The following is an 18,968-nucleotide window of genomic DNA, read 5'->3' on the forward strand; positions in this document are numbered from 1 at the left end:
TGTATATTAACCATATCCCGTACTCTTTGTTTCAGAACGTAAATTGTTCGTTGGTATGCTGTCCAAAAAGTTTACCGAGAACGACGTTAGAAACATGTTCAGCGTCTATGGAACCATCGAGGAATGCTCGGTGCTGAGGGACAGCACCGGAAAAAGTAAAGCCTGTGCCTTCGTTACCTTCGCTAGTAAACAATACGCCATCAACGCCATTAAAGCTCTTCATCACTCGCAAACGATGGAGGTGAGTGGAATTGAAACACAATTGTTTCCACTATCTCTGCTACTTAACTCTTACCACACAATGTCTTCTTTCGTTCTAATTGTCCTTAAAATGATCGTAACAATGCCACTTACTTTTGTTACTAAAACCTTACCACCCCTCCATTGAGGAGAACAATTCGTTCATAACATTCCTTGAAATTCACTTTCATTGTACCGATTCTTCGTTTGTGATGTTAATTAACGATGGAAATTGTTTAACTTTTGAGTGAAAATTTTTCAAAAAAAAAAAAAAAAAAAGAAAGAGTTCGATATGCACGGAAGATAAGATAGGAACTTATATTACCGATAAAATGTAAAAAGTATTATATTTTCTTTTTTTTACATTTTTTTACAACTCGTAGGAAAAATTTTTGTTCGTTATTAAAGTTTTCTTATTAGATTTATTTGATCATTTTAAATGAAATGTGCGGAACATATATATATATATTTTAATTAAATTAGTTGAATATAATTTTTTGAGAAAGCTAAATAATTCAATACGAGGGAAAATATATTATTAAAATTCAATTTTCCGCAGAAAATATTTATATTGTAACTAAATTAAATTTTTAACAAATTCAGTTATTCCCGGTTAATTGTTATCGAAAATTAATTTTCGTGAAACTGATGCGCCTGACAATGTAGAGGCTGAAAGAAACTTTGCATCCTTGCTAAAGTTTCATCGATCATGGAGCGTAGGACAAGTTACACACTTCGGTAAAGACACACTAAAGGTGCAATAAAGAAGAGAAACACGATACCTCCTTAGAGGAACAATATTCAAAAATTATAAATTAGTTAATTATTAATTAATTATTACTAACTTTTATTTAATTTTTATAAAATATATACTTCACGAATTTTATAAATTACATTATAAAAAGTTGAATATATATTCATTATTCACGAAGATAAATTTTCCATGAAACGAGAAATTGAAAATAATATTTTTTACGTCGATCTATTACAAAAATTCTTTCACAAAATTAAAATATAATCTCTCTCTCTCTCTTTCCCTCTCTTTATTTTTATCTCATACTATGCACAACATTCAAATTTCATATTCCACGTAACAATTTACTATCAGGGTTGCAAAATATTTTCTCCAACTCTCTTTATCGAGCTATGCAACAATAAATATTTAACAAATATCTAGAGAAAAAAAAATACGATTATTTATATATCGAAAAATACGATATAACGACCATATATTTCCAATAATCGATTAACGCCTCTCCGTTCGGCTCGCGATAAAAGTTTCAATTCGAGGGAAGTATCGAGCAATAATACGATGCTGCCATAATGGCGGGTGTACTCACCCTTCGAATCGAAGTTTACACGCACACTCTACGAAATTGTTTCTTCTTCCCAACCTCGTAATACACTCCAACAGTATTCACAAAACCATACCGAAGCCTTGTTTCGACCGATGAAGAAAGAGAATCGTGCCAAGGCACGCGGCTACGACAGCAATTCCATTTTGATATCATGAATATTTCCAGCTGCGGGCTCGTCGTCGTGCTTACTCGTCGTGGTCGACTTAACTGGCACGATTTCGTGCTTCCTATTACCCACGTAAACAGCCTCGTATCTCGTATTCCCCTTTACACGAGCGATTCAAAGGAACTATACGTCATATACATATATCTAAAGGATCGTTATTAATTATTATGGCTTCGTGGAACGATCATCCGTGACGTGATTCGTCGCAATAATTCTCTTCTCTGTCCTCGTTCTATTATTCGCCTTCCTTAATAAGATAAATCTTATTAATCCTTTTACAAATGTCTGTGACAAATACGAGTTCATATGATAATGACGAATGTGAGCGATATCTTTGTGAAGATACCTCGACTGTGTTTTCATTTAAGTTAAGATAATTTTTTAAAATAAAAATCAAATTGCAAGTTTCGTGATTATATGTTATAAACGTTGATCTTTTGTGAGGTGTAGCAAGAGAATTAGTTTGAAAATATTATGGGTGTTTTTTTTTTTCTTTCTAAGGATTTTAATATTTGAGATTTTAAAAATTGTAAGTAAAAAACATTCGAAATTTGATGATATAAATATTCTCGTCCTCACTCTACTCTGATTATAGATCTACTCTAATTTCTATTTTCCTCTCGCTTCCTCCTTTTCTCTATATGCGTACATTCGTAACTAGTGACTTCGATAGTGGTCCCAAAATTAGGGGCAATTAGTCTCATTAGTTCGCCTGGTGAACACGACTGGCATCTATTCATATTCAAACACTCACATTCATACCCTAAATGATATTACTGATTATGAATTAGGTGAGTTATGTTGGAGATCATTAACTGAAGGGTAATCGCTAATTATAATAATACTGGTTTGAAAATACCCGCGACCTCAAAGAAATTCATGTTATTTTAGACGAGATTATTATCTACTATTTCTGTTTGTCGTTCAATTCAATCTAATAATAGATAATATATAGTTTGTTCCATAAGAAATATACTTTGAAATCTGAAATATATTTTTTGTAATTTTAAATGATATTGATCTATCAAATATTGTTTTCTCAATAAAAATTCTTAATATGTAGTTTTTTTCCAAAATTTTTTATAATATCTAATCAAAATAATTTGCACGATAATTATTTCAAATATTTATACAGCATACTTTTTCCAAATTTAATCACACAGAATTAAATCATATTGATAAATATAAATATAAATGAATCTATTATTTAATCAAACAATTAAGGAAATTTAATTATTTCTAATGTAGAGTCTATATAATCTTCATATTAAAGATGTATATATTTATCATACTTTATTTATTTTTTTTTTTTCTTCTTCTTAGGGATGCTCGTCGCCGCTGGTTGTGAAATTTGCAGATACGCAGAAGGAAAAGGACCAGAAGAGGATGCAACAACTTCAGACGAATCTTTGGAATATAGCAGGAGTCAATATGGCGCCGCATTACCTGACCGTCTGTACCTTTAATATTTCATAACCGACCTTTTTACTCGATATCAAAGAGCCCATTTGCATCGAGAATGAAATACTTTCTCGTAAATTTATTTCCCTAGAATCTTTCAAATTACGCGCGTAGACTTTACGTGAATCAAAAAGCATTTCGTGTCCATACGAAAAAGGACGAAATTATATGATAAAACCTGATATAGAACGTATAATTTCTTGATGCGAATCTTATATACCTGAAACCAATTATAATATTATTTTTGACGTATAAATATAATTCTCGAATGCAGAAAATATTTTAATTTTTCTTATAATTTAAATTTCGTCTCAATTTGCAATTGAAACGATCCAAAATTAGAAAAATCAAAATATATAATAAATCGAAGACTTTTGTCCAAAATATTTTTATATCAAATCATCTGAAAATATTTGAAAAATATTTTAAATATTGTATTAAAATCATATACTTTGTACATGTATATGTATTAATTTAGCTATTTAGTTAATATATTTATCACATGGACTGTTTTCGATGGAAAAGTTTTTGCTAGAATTTCCATTCAGCCAGCCAACGTTTTGTAATGTATATAGAACAAGTAACAGCATTGATGAGTAAATACACGCGATCTGAATGGAAAGTCACGGCATAGCATGGAATAGTATTAAGTCGAATTTAGCGCACAAACATTGCTTCGAGATAAATGGTATCCATTATTCACAAATATAACTCAATCAAAGACATAACCATTTGAATGTATATTATTTCTATTATTTCGATAAATTGATTAATTCCACAATTCGAAAAAATCTTATATTTCAAAATTTATATGTCGAGAATCCATTAACCTAAACTATTAATATTATCGAACAACTTAACGCGTGGTATCATTCCACAAACATTAATGACGTTTAAAAGAAGAAGGATGAAAACACCTTATTCATCGAAAATTGTGTCTGCTTGCAGAACGATACGCCAGCTTTGGCTCCCGCCTCGCTGCAGCTGTTGCAACAACTTCAGGCGACAACAAGCGCCGCGACTCCAGTTGCGGCAGGTGCTGGCGCAAGCGCACTGTCGAGCGTACAGCATCAATTGTTGCTCCAACAGCACCTCGGTCTCGGCGCAGCAACTCCTGCGCATGCGGCCGCGCCAGCCGTACCGAGTCCGCCGGAAATCAACCCTGCGAATCTGCAGGGATTGGCGACGCTCGCGTCTTTGAGTAACACCGCCGGTGAGTATGGTTGGTGTCGATTTGCTTTATCTTTTATTTTCGTACCGTTTTTACCCTCCTCTCGTTTTCCTTTGCTTTTTATTTATCTTAATTTATTACTGTAATTTATTTATTATATGTTCATCCATTCGTCACGGATATATATTCGTGAATCGTTATTGGCAAAGATAAAACAAGCTTAGAGTTTTTTAGTAATCTTAATATCACGATCGATCTCAAGCTGTCAATTTATAACGAATAAATAATACTTTATTTTTGTAAATTTATTTCGATTACATTTATTTAATATATTATGTGTAACATTATTTTCCGTTAAATTGTCGTAATTAAACATTACGAAATGTCCAAGAAAAATGTTTTAAATATGAGAAGTACAAATGAAATCGAGATATTTTTATTTTTCAGAATTACAAAGTAAATACCTATTAGATTTCTTCACCGAACTTCATACAAACATACTTCATAGCAAACAAAGATTCACATTCCTATGATTTTTTCGCGTTCCTACGATTCTCACAAATTTGCCAACTCGTGAACAAACGTTGCAGTCGTAATTTATACAACCCGTACCATCGTCCTTTTTCATGTATACCTACTTAACGTTAAATCAACATTCATCATCCATTGTCCAGTTGTTGAAAGTAGCTCTTTATCGCTCGATACGCACTTGTCAGCCCGCCGCTTGTAAATTATCGAGCTACTATTTCGTAAGTTTCGCGTGCGGCCATGTTTAATCATCCCGTATTTCATTTTACCTCGGTTGTCTTCGCGATAATAAAATTGTGCATTTAACGAGGTCGAGAAGTACGCCAATATAGTGATAGATACCTATCATTAGCATTCGTGTTAAAACGCGTGTGTTTATCGTCTATTTTGTTGAAAAATCTACGATTATTCGTCAACATAGTAGAATTTGCATGTCATTAAGCATTAGCATAAATGCATTAGCTATTGAGAACTTTTTTTTGAAAATTTTTGTTAGCACAATGCAAAATAATTTTCTTCTATTATTAACTGGATTATTATTAGCAAACACAAAAAAAGATTACGCGATTCGCTGTGCAATTTATTAATCATTATTCATAAGACAATTTATATTGTCTTTTTTAATAATTTTCAATTTAACTCATTGTTTATAAGAAAAATTTATTTACAAGTTTCTATGATGATCCATAATTATATCTTAATTATAAATTCAAATTAAACTTGTATTATTAAAACAGACCATATTTTATCGTGATAAATTTTTATTTTTATTTTTAAAATTTAATTTTCTTTTCTTTTGTGTTGTTCTTTTGTCTGTTGTCCATCAAAATATTAGGAACGTAGGACGAAACAATTTTCTGGACAAGTGGAATTGTTATTATAAGAAATTACATAACGAAATATCGAGTCGCGTTATCACTTTACACGTATATAATTTTACCATCTAATTATTCCGTCTGTGTTGGATTATGCACGTTGCAGCAAATGCGGGAGTATCGCCGATGAGTATGCAAAACCTGGTTACCCTGGCTGCCATGACAGGCGGAAACGGCAACCTTCAAGTGTCGCCAAACAGTGAGTAAAACAAGAAACTTCCATCAAGCACATAATTATAGAGACGCGGTAACGTTGAAATTTAATTTATTATTTATTTTCATTATTATTATCAATTGTGTTTGTCCATGTTCCTTAATACTATAAAACAATAAGAAAAAGAAGAGAAAATAAGAGAAAACATGAATGAAAGATTACATGAAATAATAAATATTAAATTTAAAAAAAAATAACAGCATGATGAAAAACGAGGATGAATATTTTTGTTATTAAATAGTATTGGTGGAATATTTGACATAATTTTGCGCGATGTTGATTAATCTGGTAGCTATTAATTAGATAATCTGTTTCATTTCATAGATCGTTTAAAATATGTGTATGTATATTATTTATTTATTTATGTGATTTATTTGTATCGAGAATTTTAAGTGTACGTTGTAAAATATGGAGAGTTAAAAAGTAAGTTTGTTTTTTCTTTTTTGTTTGTATTAACAAATCTGGAATAGCTTTTTGCCGGAATAGTTATATTAAAAATTTCTGTGAATCCAATAATAATGTAATTTGTAATTAGAAAAATAAATTACAAATAATAGAAAATCATATATATCGATCACGATTCGAGCATGGATACTACTAATTTTATATTGTAATTAATAAATTAAATTAAAAAATAACGTAAAATCAAAAATCAAAAGTTATTCCAGTTAAATCGTAAATTTAAAAAATCGTTTGTATTTATATATTTGTAAAACGAATTATTTACATCCTCGTTAAATTAACGCGATTCCTTCAGTCTTCTTCTTGTCACTTATTATTATACATTTATATATATATATATACTTCCGTGTCTATCTATCGTTAACCGCGATCGAGGTCGATCGCTCCAAGCACGCCAAAGTAATCGCAATAACAATGATATCGCACGACGAATATTTTATTTCGTACGTTGAGTTATCGGCTAAAATAAATTTCCAAGTTTATACGTGCTGAATATGTAAACACGTTACTAACTCCGCTTGTTAATATCGTGAACGTGTTCTGTGTTTCAGCGTTAAGCGGACTGGCGAATTCGACAGCAGGTATGTCGCTATGTACGTGTCGCATTGCCTGGTATAGTATTAACAATTACTAAATTAATCTCGGCATCGTTCGCGACACTCTAACTTCCTCGTGTTAATCACGGTTAGATTTACATCACAATTGATCCGCTTGAACGAAAAAAAACAAAATATACATATATATATATAGCGGATGCGTTACGACTATTGGATCTTACACGGTCTTGTACGGTGGCGCCCCCACGGTACTCTAGACACATGATGGCGATTTATTATCGTACATTGTTGGCCATATATGATTCTATGAAAATGATTTTATTATATTGCCATGTCTTTACTTTAAATAATATATTTTTTATTATATCGTTAGTATAAAAAAAAAAAATAATTAATATTTTGTAGGATAAAATTAATTTTATGCAATGAAAATGAAGAGGAAGAAGATAAAGGATGATAAAGGGAATTCAGTATACTTTTCAATTGACTGTATTAGTTTTCATACATTTATATGGCCACTGTGTGCACGCATACATAAACGTATCACGTTCCATCGTATATATATATCACCATTCCCTCGCATTTCACCTCTTTTCTCTCAGAGAACCTCTTAACTTCAATGTTACCGGATCCTCCGCATTTCCTCGTTTCCGCAAATGCATCAGACGATTACTTTGTCCGAAGGACAGCAAAATGAGGATCTCAATAAAATTGATTAATCCTGTTCCATTAAATTCTTGTATAATATTTTCAATTTTAAATTTTTTTATATTGTTTATGATTGTTATTAAAATTTTTTTTTAAATATTCGTTCAAATGATAATAATTATTTCTTAGATTTTTTTTTTTTTTACATAATTATGAATATGTAATAAATTAATTTGTTTGAAAATCGATAAGTTTTTGCGAATCAATAATAAAAAATCGCCTGATGCATTTGTTAAAAAATTACAGAGATTTTCTTCATCCATTTTCTTCGATCCTTTACACTCGTGTACTCATCTCTTCTCCTCTTTTTTTGTTCTTCTTTTTATATGAACGCACGTCAGCGTTTTAATATGCACATTTTTTTTTTCGTGCGTAGCTGTCCTTCTTGGAAAGAGCGGAAACACAGGTGAGAAGAGACCATTAAAACTGTATACATATCATGCCTTTATCGGCTCGTTTGTTGAAACTTGCTCCTCCATTCCTTCGTTCACTTCTTTATTATTTTACCATCTCCCTTTTTCAAAGTGTTTTAGAATTTTTTCAACCAAACAAGCAGAAAATGATCCAAAAAGTATAACGTTGAAACAAAATATTATTAAAAAGTAAAATCATTAATTTCCATTATTACAAGATATGTAAATGTGAAGTTATAATTTTAATTATATATTTATACATATTCTATTTATACATATTCATTAAAGAAAATATAATATCCTTCATTATCTCTATCTGCTTGATTGACACATATAATTCTAAAGTATTTTGTATACGATCATCTCCCTTTCCTATACCTATCTTCATTCACTAATTAGATTTGTAATTACTGTTGGCTGTTTAATCGATGGAACGAAGCTCACCCAATATTTGTCCGATATGTTTCGATTAAGCTTTAATTCGTGTGTGCCGTTTCGTAATATTCGATGGTATAATAATAGAGGGGTGTCACAACGAAAAATAGTATAGTCCTTCGCGATACTTGTGTTTGAAAATGTCCATTTATAGGTGAGCTCCGAGTTACGCTTTATATAGAGTATTTTAAGTATGTAACCAATTTGTCGATACGTTCGGTGATATTAATGATATTAGAAGTGATGTTTCATTTATCGATCGATTTAATTATCGATAATTATATGTGTCCAATCATTGAGGGGGTATAAGTTCATAAGTTTCAGAACTCATTTGCACAATTTTATGAAATTTCTATTTCAAAATATATTGCATTTATACAATATCATAAATATATAAAAAATTATCTTCTTTTGATAAATATTATTCTCTTTACACACATCATACATTTAATACTACATCGTGTATATAATAGCTTTCTGCAATTAACAATTATTATTATATAAACGAATAATATACTTATGTAATTTGCACGTTGAAATATTGTATTATACAAAATATCGTTTTTTTTTTTTTTTCAAAGCACCTTCAAGATAACTAAAAGATTAAAAATTATTCTAAATTAATAATTAATTCTACAGAGAATATTTGTATATACAAATTGCTTCTAGTAATTACACAAAACACGCATTCACACAATTAACAAACATAATAATATACTTATGACGGTCATCAGAGCTACTTTTTTTTTTTTTTGTTCTTTTTATGTCAGTATTACAGCATGATGCATGCAGATTACGGAATTATATTTTCAAAAAAAAAAAAAAAAAAAAAGAAGACAAAACAAAACAAAACAAAAAAGAGAAAAATGGGAATTTGAACGATTATTTTGCGATTGGGCGCTATTGTAGAAATTTGAACGAATAAAAAAAAAAAAAATGAAAGGAAAACTTATCTAATCGATTTGGTTTCGATTTTGAAGGGTCCACCGGAGGTAGTCTAAGTCCTGTCACGTCCCTAGCGCTCAATTCCTTAACGGGGACACCTTTGAACGGGTTGCAGGACTCTTTGAGCAACGCCTACTCGAGCTTACAACAGTACGCAGGTAAGAGGATATATTTTCTCAAAAAATGCTTGTTTTTCTTTTTTCTCACTCTCAGATCAGAATGTACTCTTGATTTTTAATATGGTGAAAATAGTATTGTTTAAAACTTGCACTCATGGCTGTGTGAAAAAATGTATTTGTTCTAACGTGTAACTGTGCGCCTTAAAGCTCTCATTGGAAAGACGACGGTGACCGTGGAAAAGAAAGAATTACATAGTGAGTAACTAAACAGTGGAATGCCTGAACCTTCCTTTAGTTATATGCGATGGGACTGTGCTATTATCTGTGATTAATTTGCACGTTATCGAAATTTACAGGGATTGATAATATGCTTACGTGCAATTTTCTATACGAGTTATAATAATTTAATGAAAATATTGAGTTAAATATTAATTGCGAGTTTGAGATACGTGTTGCATACGTAAGCATACGGTCGCCACTGTATAAAATAAAGTCCAGCTCACAAGATACGCAATTTTGTTGAAGGATAGAAAAAAGGATTTTAAAGATGTATTTTTTAAATTTTTGGAAAATATTTGATGAAGTAATCAATGAAAAAATAATTGTATTATTGAACATGCAAAAAAGTTGATGGTGCAAATTTCGATATTTAAAATGAAGATGATAAATATAATATATGGAATGATATCAAGTAATATGTTTTAATATATTTTTTCTTAAACTCATGATAATACGAATGATAATAGGAAACAATTTCATCTAAATAAAAAATAGGAAGGGAGGAGGGGGGGGAAGAATTCAAATTAATAATAATCCAAACTTAATAATCAATTAAAAAGCTATTCGTTATTCGTTTTAATCGTTTCACAAATAACTTTTATCTATTATTATTTAATCAATTATTCGATATATCTAACATTCTCGATAAACCGATGCTACAACACGATTCCGATAACCAACCATTTTGTATCTTCAATAATCTAAAACCGTAATCCAACCAAAAATCAACCAATAATTCAAACCCGCAATCGAGCCAATAATTAACTTCATGTTGTATCTCCGATAATTGGGAACCGTAATCGAGTCAATAATCGCGGTAATCAAAGTGCGAATCTCGTGGGGTGTGAAGAAACACAATATGTAGTTGAATCGATGAAGGAATAAGAAAATCGATGATAACGAATTTTCTGGTTTCAGGATTTCCCGCGTTTACAGCGGCGGCGGCGGCGGCGGCGGCGGCGGCTCAAAAGGCGAAATTCACTAACACGGATAAGCAGATAGAGGGTCCAGAGGGTTGCAATTTATTTATATATCATCTACCGCAGGAGTTCAGCGATACTGACCTTGTCTCAACGTTTCTGCCATTTGGAAATGTCATCTCGGCGAAGGTTTTCATCGATAAGCAGACGCAATTGAGTAAATGTTTTGGTAAGACAATATTCTCCGATGTATTACTCGTTTAACGTGCCTTTATTTGTATCAAATAATATTTGAATTGTGATTAGTAATCGACCACACATTTATGTTTCTATTTATATACGAAATTTGCGAAAGAAAAATTTGGGCAATCTGAAAAATAAAATATCACTAGATCTAGTGATCCCTAACATAATAGTCAATATTACGGATCTCATAGAATTAAAGCATCACATTTATACAAGTGATACAAGTTATTTAAAAGTAAAAGTAAAAAAAAAAAAAAAAATGATGAAAATGATTTATACTTATCATTTATATTAATACATTTGCGATAAATAAACGAAATGTTTAAATTCGCGTTTAAGTTAATACCTTTCAAAATACAATAATAATTTACAGGCTTCGTGTCGTATGACAACGTGGCGAGCGCACAAGCAGCGATCCAAGCGATGAACGGCTTCCAGATCGGCATGAAGCGGCTGAAGGTCCAACTGAAACGATCCAAGGACGCATCGAAACCCTACTAGCCGACATCGTCCACCGTTCGTAGGTAGATACCAAGGACTTCTCGGATACCACGGCTCGAAATCAACGACCTTGGTGTCCTTAATCAAAAAAAACAACAAAAAAAAAAATTGTTTACACATTCAATATATCTCTCGACGTCGATCATCATTGATGTTCTTCGGTCTGGATAGATAGAATTAGCTCTCTTCATCCGACCAAAGTATTTAGCAGGCGTTGCTTGCAATCGTTTCTAGTCAAGCAATATTTTCTGTGAAGGTCGAAGAAATAATTTATGATAGTGTTCTTCTTCTTTTTTTTTTTTTTTTAGAGGAGAGGAATTTTCGTTTGAAATTTTAGATATTTAAAGTTATATTTTGAAACGAGGCTGTGATAATGTTGAAGACTTACTATATCGTCAATGCTGTTTTCCAAAGAATATGAAGTAATTAGGGAGAACGTTCTATATATATATATATATATATGTATATGTATATGTATATATATATTTTGTTTTTGAAAACGTTCTATCATACTTCAAACGAGAACTAGTTTTCTCGAAAGTTCAACTTTCTCTTACTTGTCAGAGTCCGTCCATATTACCTACGTGTATTCTGGTAATCTTATATCCAGAAGATTATACCTATCTTTTCTTCTCGTTTGTTTGACTGTTGTATATCTGTATTTCTCGTGATATACGTGTTTTTTTAATCGTGTCGTTCTTCGAAATCGATACCTCGTATTATGACAGGATCACTTACAAGTGAAATAAAAAAACTTTGCTGTTTATTAAACGCAATAGTGACTTCTGAATATTTTGGTTTCGCTTTTTTTGCCGGTGATAAATAATTTTTATCATTTTCTTCTTATTTCTATTTTGCTTCTTTCTTTTATAATGTTTTATAAAATTGATAAAGATATTTCAACATATGTGTTCATTATTAGCATGTAACAACTTTTTCTAATACATGTTCGATTTCTTGGCCGACAACTTTCTAAGTGTGTACATATTATCATCACTGATTCTGTACACGGAGAAAATACATATAGATATTTATTATTAGATGATAAAAATTAGAAAACTGCATCTTTGATTTTAATATATTCATTTTTAAAAAATTCGAAAGTTGCATTTATTAGTAAATAGATTAATCTAAAACATTACTGTACAAAATAGAATAATGATTTTAAAGGAATTTTGTCTGTATCGTCTTATCTATTAAATATCTATGTTACGTAATATGTTGCATTATGTGTAAAAAAAATGTCTTTATCGCTTAATATAAATATTTAAATATTTATATACAATTTTTTATATTGCGCAACTATCGTATTATTCTCTTAAATATAATAAAATTGATAATTAATTTTATATAAATTTTACAAATAAATTTTTAGACAAATACTCAAATACTCAAATACAATCATAAATACATAAAATAAATCTTATCGAATATCGTATTTCTTCGTGCACAGAATTTCAGAATAAACATATCATGAAAATTATTTATAAAATGTAAATTATTATAAAAATGTGAATCATTAATCGCGCCGCATCAAAACGAGACCTAAATATTCTTATATATTTATATACTGCGCTCGTCCTTCGATTTTCTTGAAGGTGCCCGTTATATTGAAGGTGCCCTTCTAGCCTTATACTGCCCCACCAGCCCCCTTTTTCTCGCGTCAGTGGTGTAATCAAAGTTCATTTCGTTGCAAACGGCTGCCAATCAAGCTTACTGTGCTAACTTTTGTGCACAAAGTGGAAATTACGTAAACGTGAAGTTTCACTAACCAATTCAGTTGTAGCTTCTCCTCAGGATATGAGAGTACAAGTAGTTCGCTTTGAGTTTTTTTTCTCTCACGCAACATTAAGTTTCGTACGTTTAACTAAACTTTACTTTTATTGTTGTTGTTCTTATTTTTACTTGTTTGTTTTACTATTTTTTTTAAAGATCTGCTTCTATCGTTCCTATTTTAATCTTAGTTTTATATACACGTATATATACGTTATATTTATATATTTCTATATATCTCTTTCTCTATATATATATATATATATATATATATGTATACATACATATACATATTTTTTTCAGTAATTTCGTCGATAATTATTTGTTTGTTATCTTACCGACACAAGGTACCAATGAAAACAACTGCAAATGGTCTACCTCACTAATTTTTCTAATTATCTGATTACGCCACTATATTTTATTATTGTAATCGCAACACTCAGTCCCTTATTATTATTATTATTATTATTATTATTATTATTATTATTATTATTATTATTTTTTCTTTTTTTCCAAATTATACAGGGCACACAGAACTTAGAACGTTCTATCGTGATAGTAATATTCTCGAAGTTTGATGGTTAATTTACGCTATGACGCTTTTTTAGTTGTTAGTACTAACATCGCCGTGTGTTCTTTTTTTTTTTCTGGGATGTCGTCGGACGTCAAGCACTATTATTGCCAATGATGGTTTGTCGATTTTCTTTCTCATAAAATATTGTTATAAAATATTTAATTACATAAATATCTTTCCTGATCGTGAATTTATATTTGGGAAGAATGAAATTGTCGATGAACCATGATGGTATGAAAGAAGCAACAAGAATCATGATGATAAAAATGAATAATATAATAAATATGAAAAAATAAATAAATAAATAAAACTGATTTATCAAATAATAAAGTTAAACAATTAATAAGATAGATCCTTGTCGCTCCTTTATTTAAAGAACGACGTACCGGCATACTACCTGTGTATACGATGCACGTTGACGTCATATTCGCAAAATCCTGCGATAATATTTTTATTCAATTCATTTATCTCGCGAAATACCATTTCCCAGTGCACAAATTTACTGCTTTTCAATATTCACTTTCTATCGATTTATTTTTTAAAATAAGAAAGTTAAGGGAAAAAATTTCTTTAATTCTCAGAATCATAATATATATATATATATTTCGGCAAAATAAAAATTAGTAAAACACTTATGAAAGAAAAAGTTATAAATTCTGAAAAGAAATGTTTCGATGACCATCGATTTCGTCATCGTGCACGTTTACCCAGGATATATCCTACATATCTGGTGTGTGGTGGTGACTAACCTGTCCGTGTGTTTGTTTGTGTGCCAGCAGGTGGCCTGTGACGTTGTGACCGTGTTCTCGATCGGAGTCGCCGTGCCATGTCAGTATCAGTCAGTCGAATCGGTCAATCGTTCGATCGATCGGTCAATCGATTAGTCGATCAGTCGATTAGTCACGACTCCTTGGTCAGCCTCTTGATCAATCATTCTGTGTCTGTCGGTGCCTGTACACATCTGCCCGCTCTCGCTCCTCTTGTAAGAAGCGGTTGCCCGCTCTACTCCTACACATATATTATATATTATCATGATGCTTCCTAATTTTTTCCTCACATGACCATCCTCGAAGAAAAAACGAGAAAAAAAAGACAACACTCCTCGAACGAATCCATCCACCTACGAGCTACCTCCATGTTTTATTTCGCGTACACGCGCACCGTTTCCGCGTATGGTCGCCACTGCTTGGTCTGTTCCACATTTAACCGAGGATAGATGGCAGCACACTGATTGTCAATCGTGGTGCGTTACTCCGTGAACGCTCTGCTTCGTAAATAGAAAACGATATTAAAAGAGAAAGAAAGAGAAGAGTCCTCAATGGTCATCAATCAACTTTTATAACTATGGACCAAGTCGGTGCGAAATTAATCGAGGTGCGGAAACGGAATCGGAACGAGGAATCGTCGTGGGAAAAATAAACGCTCGATCTCGCATTTAAAAATTCGAGAGAGACCAGGAAAACGGCGATATCATCGTTCAGTGTGTAAAGAGTAGCGAAGCGGAAACCGGAGCACCACCGATCGAGCACTATGTTTTTATGTTCCTTGGGCTGAACTGTAACACACGCTACCTTATCTCTCTGTTTCTCTGTATGTGTGTATATATATATTATATAGCATATTCGAACGATGCATACCCATATATCTGTGCATGTGTATGTACGAAAATGTGCGTATGCGCGAGCTGTGCGGTCTAAAGCTGATTGAAACACTATAAAAAGAAAAGAGTTCGTTACAATAGAATATAGTTACCGCGATCTTTCAGTCGCTTAATTTACAAGCGATTCGAAATAAACGAACGAAAAAGAAATATAGAAACGAATCAATTTTAGATCGCAATAAATTATTTGTGGACCTTTAGTGTAAGAAATATTTGCGTACAATCACTAACTAGCCGTTAAAAGGAAAGAAAAAATAATAAGGAACAAAAGTATGCTCGTTCCATAAGACGAAACTTGTATAAGTACCTTGTATGTATTATACGAGAATACTATCGCGCATGCGTTCACTTATCGACTGAGAATCGATTATATCGGCTCACTTTCGGGATCGCTGTCAGCGTCGCGAATCGCCTGTTCATATGTAGATAAAAAAAAAAAGATACGCACTAATTATTATAGTGCCGGCTCTAATCGAATAAATAATAGGAAAAAAAGTGTGTGTAGAAAATGGAAAACCATTGAAACAAAATCATTGAAAAAAAAAAATAATAAAACGAAGTGAATGCAAACTAAACGCTAGAACGAAAATAAAAGAATATGTGGACCGAGCGAAATGGTCAGAGTCCGATTAACTGTTGTAAATTAAAATAATATAATGGTGTAAAGATTACCAAAAAAAAGAACCAAAAACAAAAAAAAGACAAAACTGGAACAAGGAGACAAAACGAAGTGTAGGGAAAAACGATACATAAGTAGCATTTTTTAATGACTTTGTGATAACGTTGTACCGTACATAGGATTGGACTAGGATCGCTTTTTAACGTGTGTATGATAGAAATAAGCGTGGCATGAGGAACTTAAAATGATGGAAAATTTCGAATTAAACTAAATTACAGGAAAGAAAGGAAAAAGCAAACAAAATTTTTCATCAGGTGACACTTCACTAGCGTGCACGCCATCATTCTTATTTTCTTTCTTTTTTTCTTTCTCTCCCCCTTTCTTTCGCTCGTACCGAGTAGGTACTTATGATTCATGATTTTTAATTGTTTTCTGTTGTGTTCGAACCTGTAGATAAATTATACGTGTCCACGGGTAAACGAAATTTGTACGTTTCAGTACATTATGAGAAGAAAAAAGAAGAAAATTGGAAACATTTGAGAAAATTTGAGAAATCTTTACAATTATTATTATACGACAGTCACGTGGCCGATCACATGATTATACGAATTAATCTTGAGTCAGTAACCATTTTTGTTACATTATATGACAAATATAAATGATTTTACGAAACATCTAAGAGAAAATATTTGTATTTTGTTAACTTTGTTTTTATCTACGTAGTATTTAAGTTTTTCGAAACGATGTAGAAGTGATCAGGATCTTCTATTAAGAATTATAAGTTTTAATTGATCTTTTGAGGTTTAGAACTTCAATATAAGGACATTTAGGTCGTTACTGATGCAAGATTAACTCATCGATGTCATTGTAAAGTACTTAATTTCACTGTATTCTTGAAAAGGTATACGATTTCATGAAAAAGTAAGAAAAAAAAAAAAAAAAGACAAATAAGATATTGGAGAGTCCAGAAATGATAGTTGGATAATTTTCGTATAAAGTTAAATCAATCTGCGTGTTCCTTACATTTTTTTTTTATCGCCAATTTATGAAAGATTTTTATATTTTATATGGAGTCGCTCTATTATTTAAAAATCCAAGAAATGAAAAAAAAATAAGAGAAAAAAAATTGTTATATAATATTATAGCAAGATAATGGAACATTGCAAGCTCTCCCTCAGAACAAAAAATCGAAAATCATAAGGAGAAGAAGAACGATGTAGTAAAAACTTCGTCTTCAACTTGAAAAGAGAAGTATCCAAAGTGTTTCAATTTTGAATTTAGAGTTAAATCTTATTTCACGCGAAATGATCATGAATTTCATAGTTGAATCGTATCGACAAGACAAATTTCATTGCAAAATATAATTAAATTATTTTTTTATATCGAATTACTTATTAACTTCTGCACAACGAAAGAAGTTAATAATTGGAAGATTTTTAAGAATCGAAAAAGTAATTAGAGATAGTAGATCAATAGTAGAATTGTAGAGAATAATAAATAAAATAATCGCATGAATTTGTCTTGTAAATATGATTAAAAAAAAAGAAAAAAAAAAAAATATATCTACTCGCCATTGAATAAGAAAAAACAGCTGGAGTGTATGGGTGATCATGACTGGCTCTCTTTCTAATCACTCATTTCCACGAATCGTCTCTTTCGTCATTTTCCCCATTTTCCCGTCCTTTTTAAAAGGTTGGTTAAAATTTTGAATTAATAGTTGTAATGAATTAGAGAAATTGAGTTTTTTAAAAAAAAAAAAAAAAAATTCTCTTTTATAAATATAGTAATTTGAGCGCCGTTCGAATGGGACATGTCCTTTTTGATGATGCTAATACACAATTTACACGCACGCGTCAAACCAAATGAACGGAGCAACGAACACTTATTTCTTAAATTTCTAGGAAGGAATAAATTATTACACTATATTAGATGATCCATCAGAATGGGGACTAGAGAAATAATTTTTTTTAGGAATTATGAATATAGAAATAATTCTTCTTTCTCTTTGGAAAGAATTATGTAATCAGTATACCTAATCGATTTAAATCTTAATATTTTTTGATAATAATATTCGTATGCTTCTAATAATGACTGAATATTAAATTTTTTAAGAAAACATTCGAATTGCGAATTTTTTTTTTTTAATTTTTATTGCTTCAATTTTTTATTAGAATTATTTATATCAATTTTTTTATCTAACTCAAAATAATTGAATTCTATCTAATAATTGTTATTTTTATAAAAGAATTATCGTGAAAATATATCAATATTTGAGAATTTTATTTCAAGTATCTTCTTGTTCTCCAATAGATACATTTTACTTTTTAATCGAATATTATTAAATCACCAAAGGTAACACCATAATAAACATTCGTTCTAAATTTTGATACGTATCTAACATACTGTGAATTCAATACACTTTCTCAGGGCCTCATGTGGATCACAGTATACATGTTTCCATATATATAGCCATCTCTATCATTTGACGAATTGCATTGGAATGCCAAAGCCGATACCATAAAGATTCACCAAATCCTGATATTGAATTCAGTTAGTATCGATTTCCCATTAATAATCAAGGTCTTAACGCCAAATTAACCAACATAAGTACACGTATATATAGTTTCTGATGGATCATACTAATATCGATCGCAAAATAGGTGGTCGTTGCATCATGCTCCGTGTCAATTACCAAAGACATCTCTTTAATTAATCGATGTACTTACGCACTGTTAACAACTAAC

The 18,968-nt window shown here is 31.0% G+C and overlaps 1 protein-coding gene across 16 annotated transcripts in view; it reads left to right on the top strand.

Moving 5' to 3' along the window:
* LOC122714451 (CUGBP Elav-like family member 2) overlaps positions 1-16,910 on the top strand; it is a 506,303-nt gene extending 489,393 nt beyond the window's left edge. For 9 of the 16 annotated variants that reach the window (XM_043935847.1, XM_043935864.1, XM_043935839.1 and 6 more), the window contains 10 exons: positions 36-241; positions 3,088-3,216; positions 4,174-4,447; positions 5,906-5,998; positions 7,027-7,068; positions 8,117-8,146; positions 9,569-9,691; positions 10,850-11,080; positions 11,471-11,621; positions 14,722-16,910. In XM_043935847.1, the coding sequence (XP_043791782.1) occupies positions 36-241; positions 3,088-3,216; positions 4,174-4,447; positions 5,906-5,998; positions 7,027-7,068; positions 8,117-8,146; positions 9,569-9,691; positions 10,850-11,080; positions 11,471-11,598 (1,256 nt within the window). In that variant the 3' untranslated portion in view covers positions 11,599-11,621; positions 14,722-16,910. The remainder of the gene's footprint in view (positions 1-35; positions 242-3,087; positions 3,217-4,173; positions 4,448-5,905; positions 5,999-7,026; positions 7,069-8,116; positions 8,147-9,568; positions 9,692-10,849; positions 11,081-11,470; positions 11,622-14,721) is intronic. The other 7 variants (XM_043935794.1, XM_043935812.1, XM_043935804.1 and 4 more) reach the window with 7 other exon arrangements.
* The last annotated feature ends 2,058 nt before the right edge of the window (positions 16,911-18,968 follow it).

This window comes from Apis laboriosa, unplaced genomic scaffold (genome assembly GCF_014066325.1).
Source record: "Apis laboriosa isolate Shangri-la unplaced genomic scaffold, ASM1406632v1 scaffold112_cov148, whole genome shotgun sequence".
NCBI classification, from domain to species: domain Eukaryota; kingdom Metazoa; phylum Arthropoda; class Insecta; order Hymenoptera; family Apidae; genus Apis; species Apis laboriosa.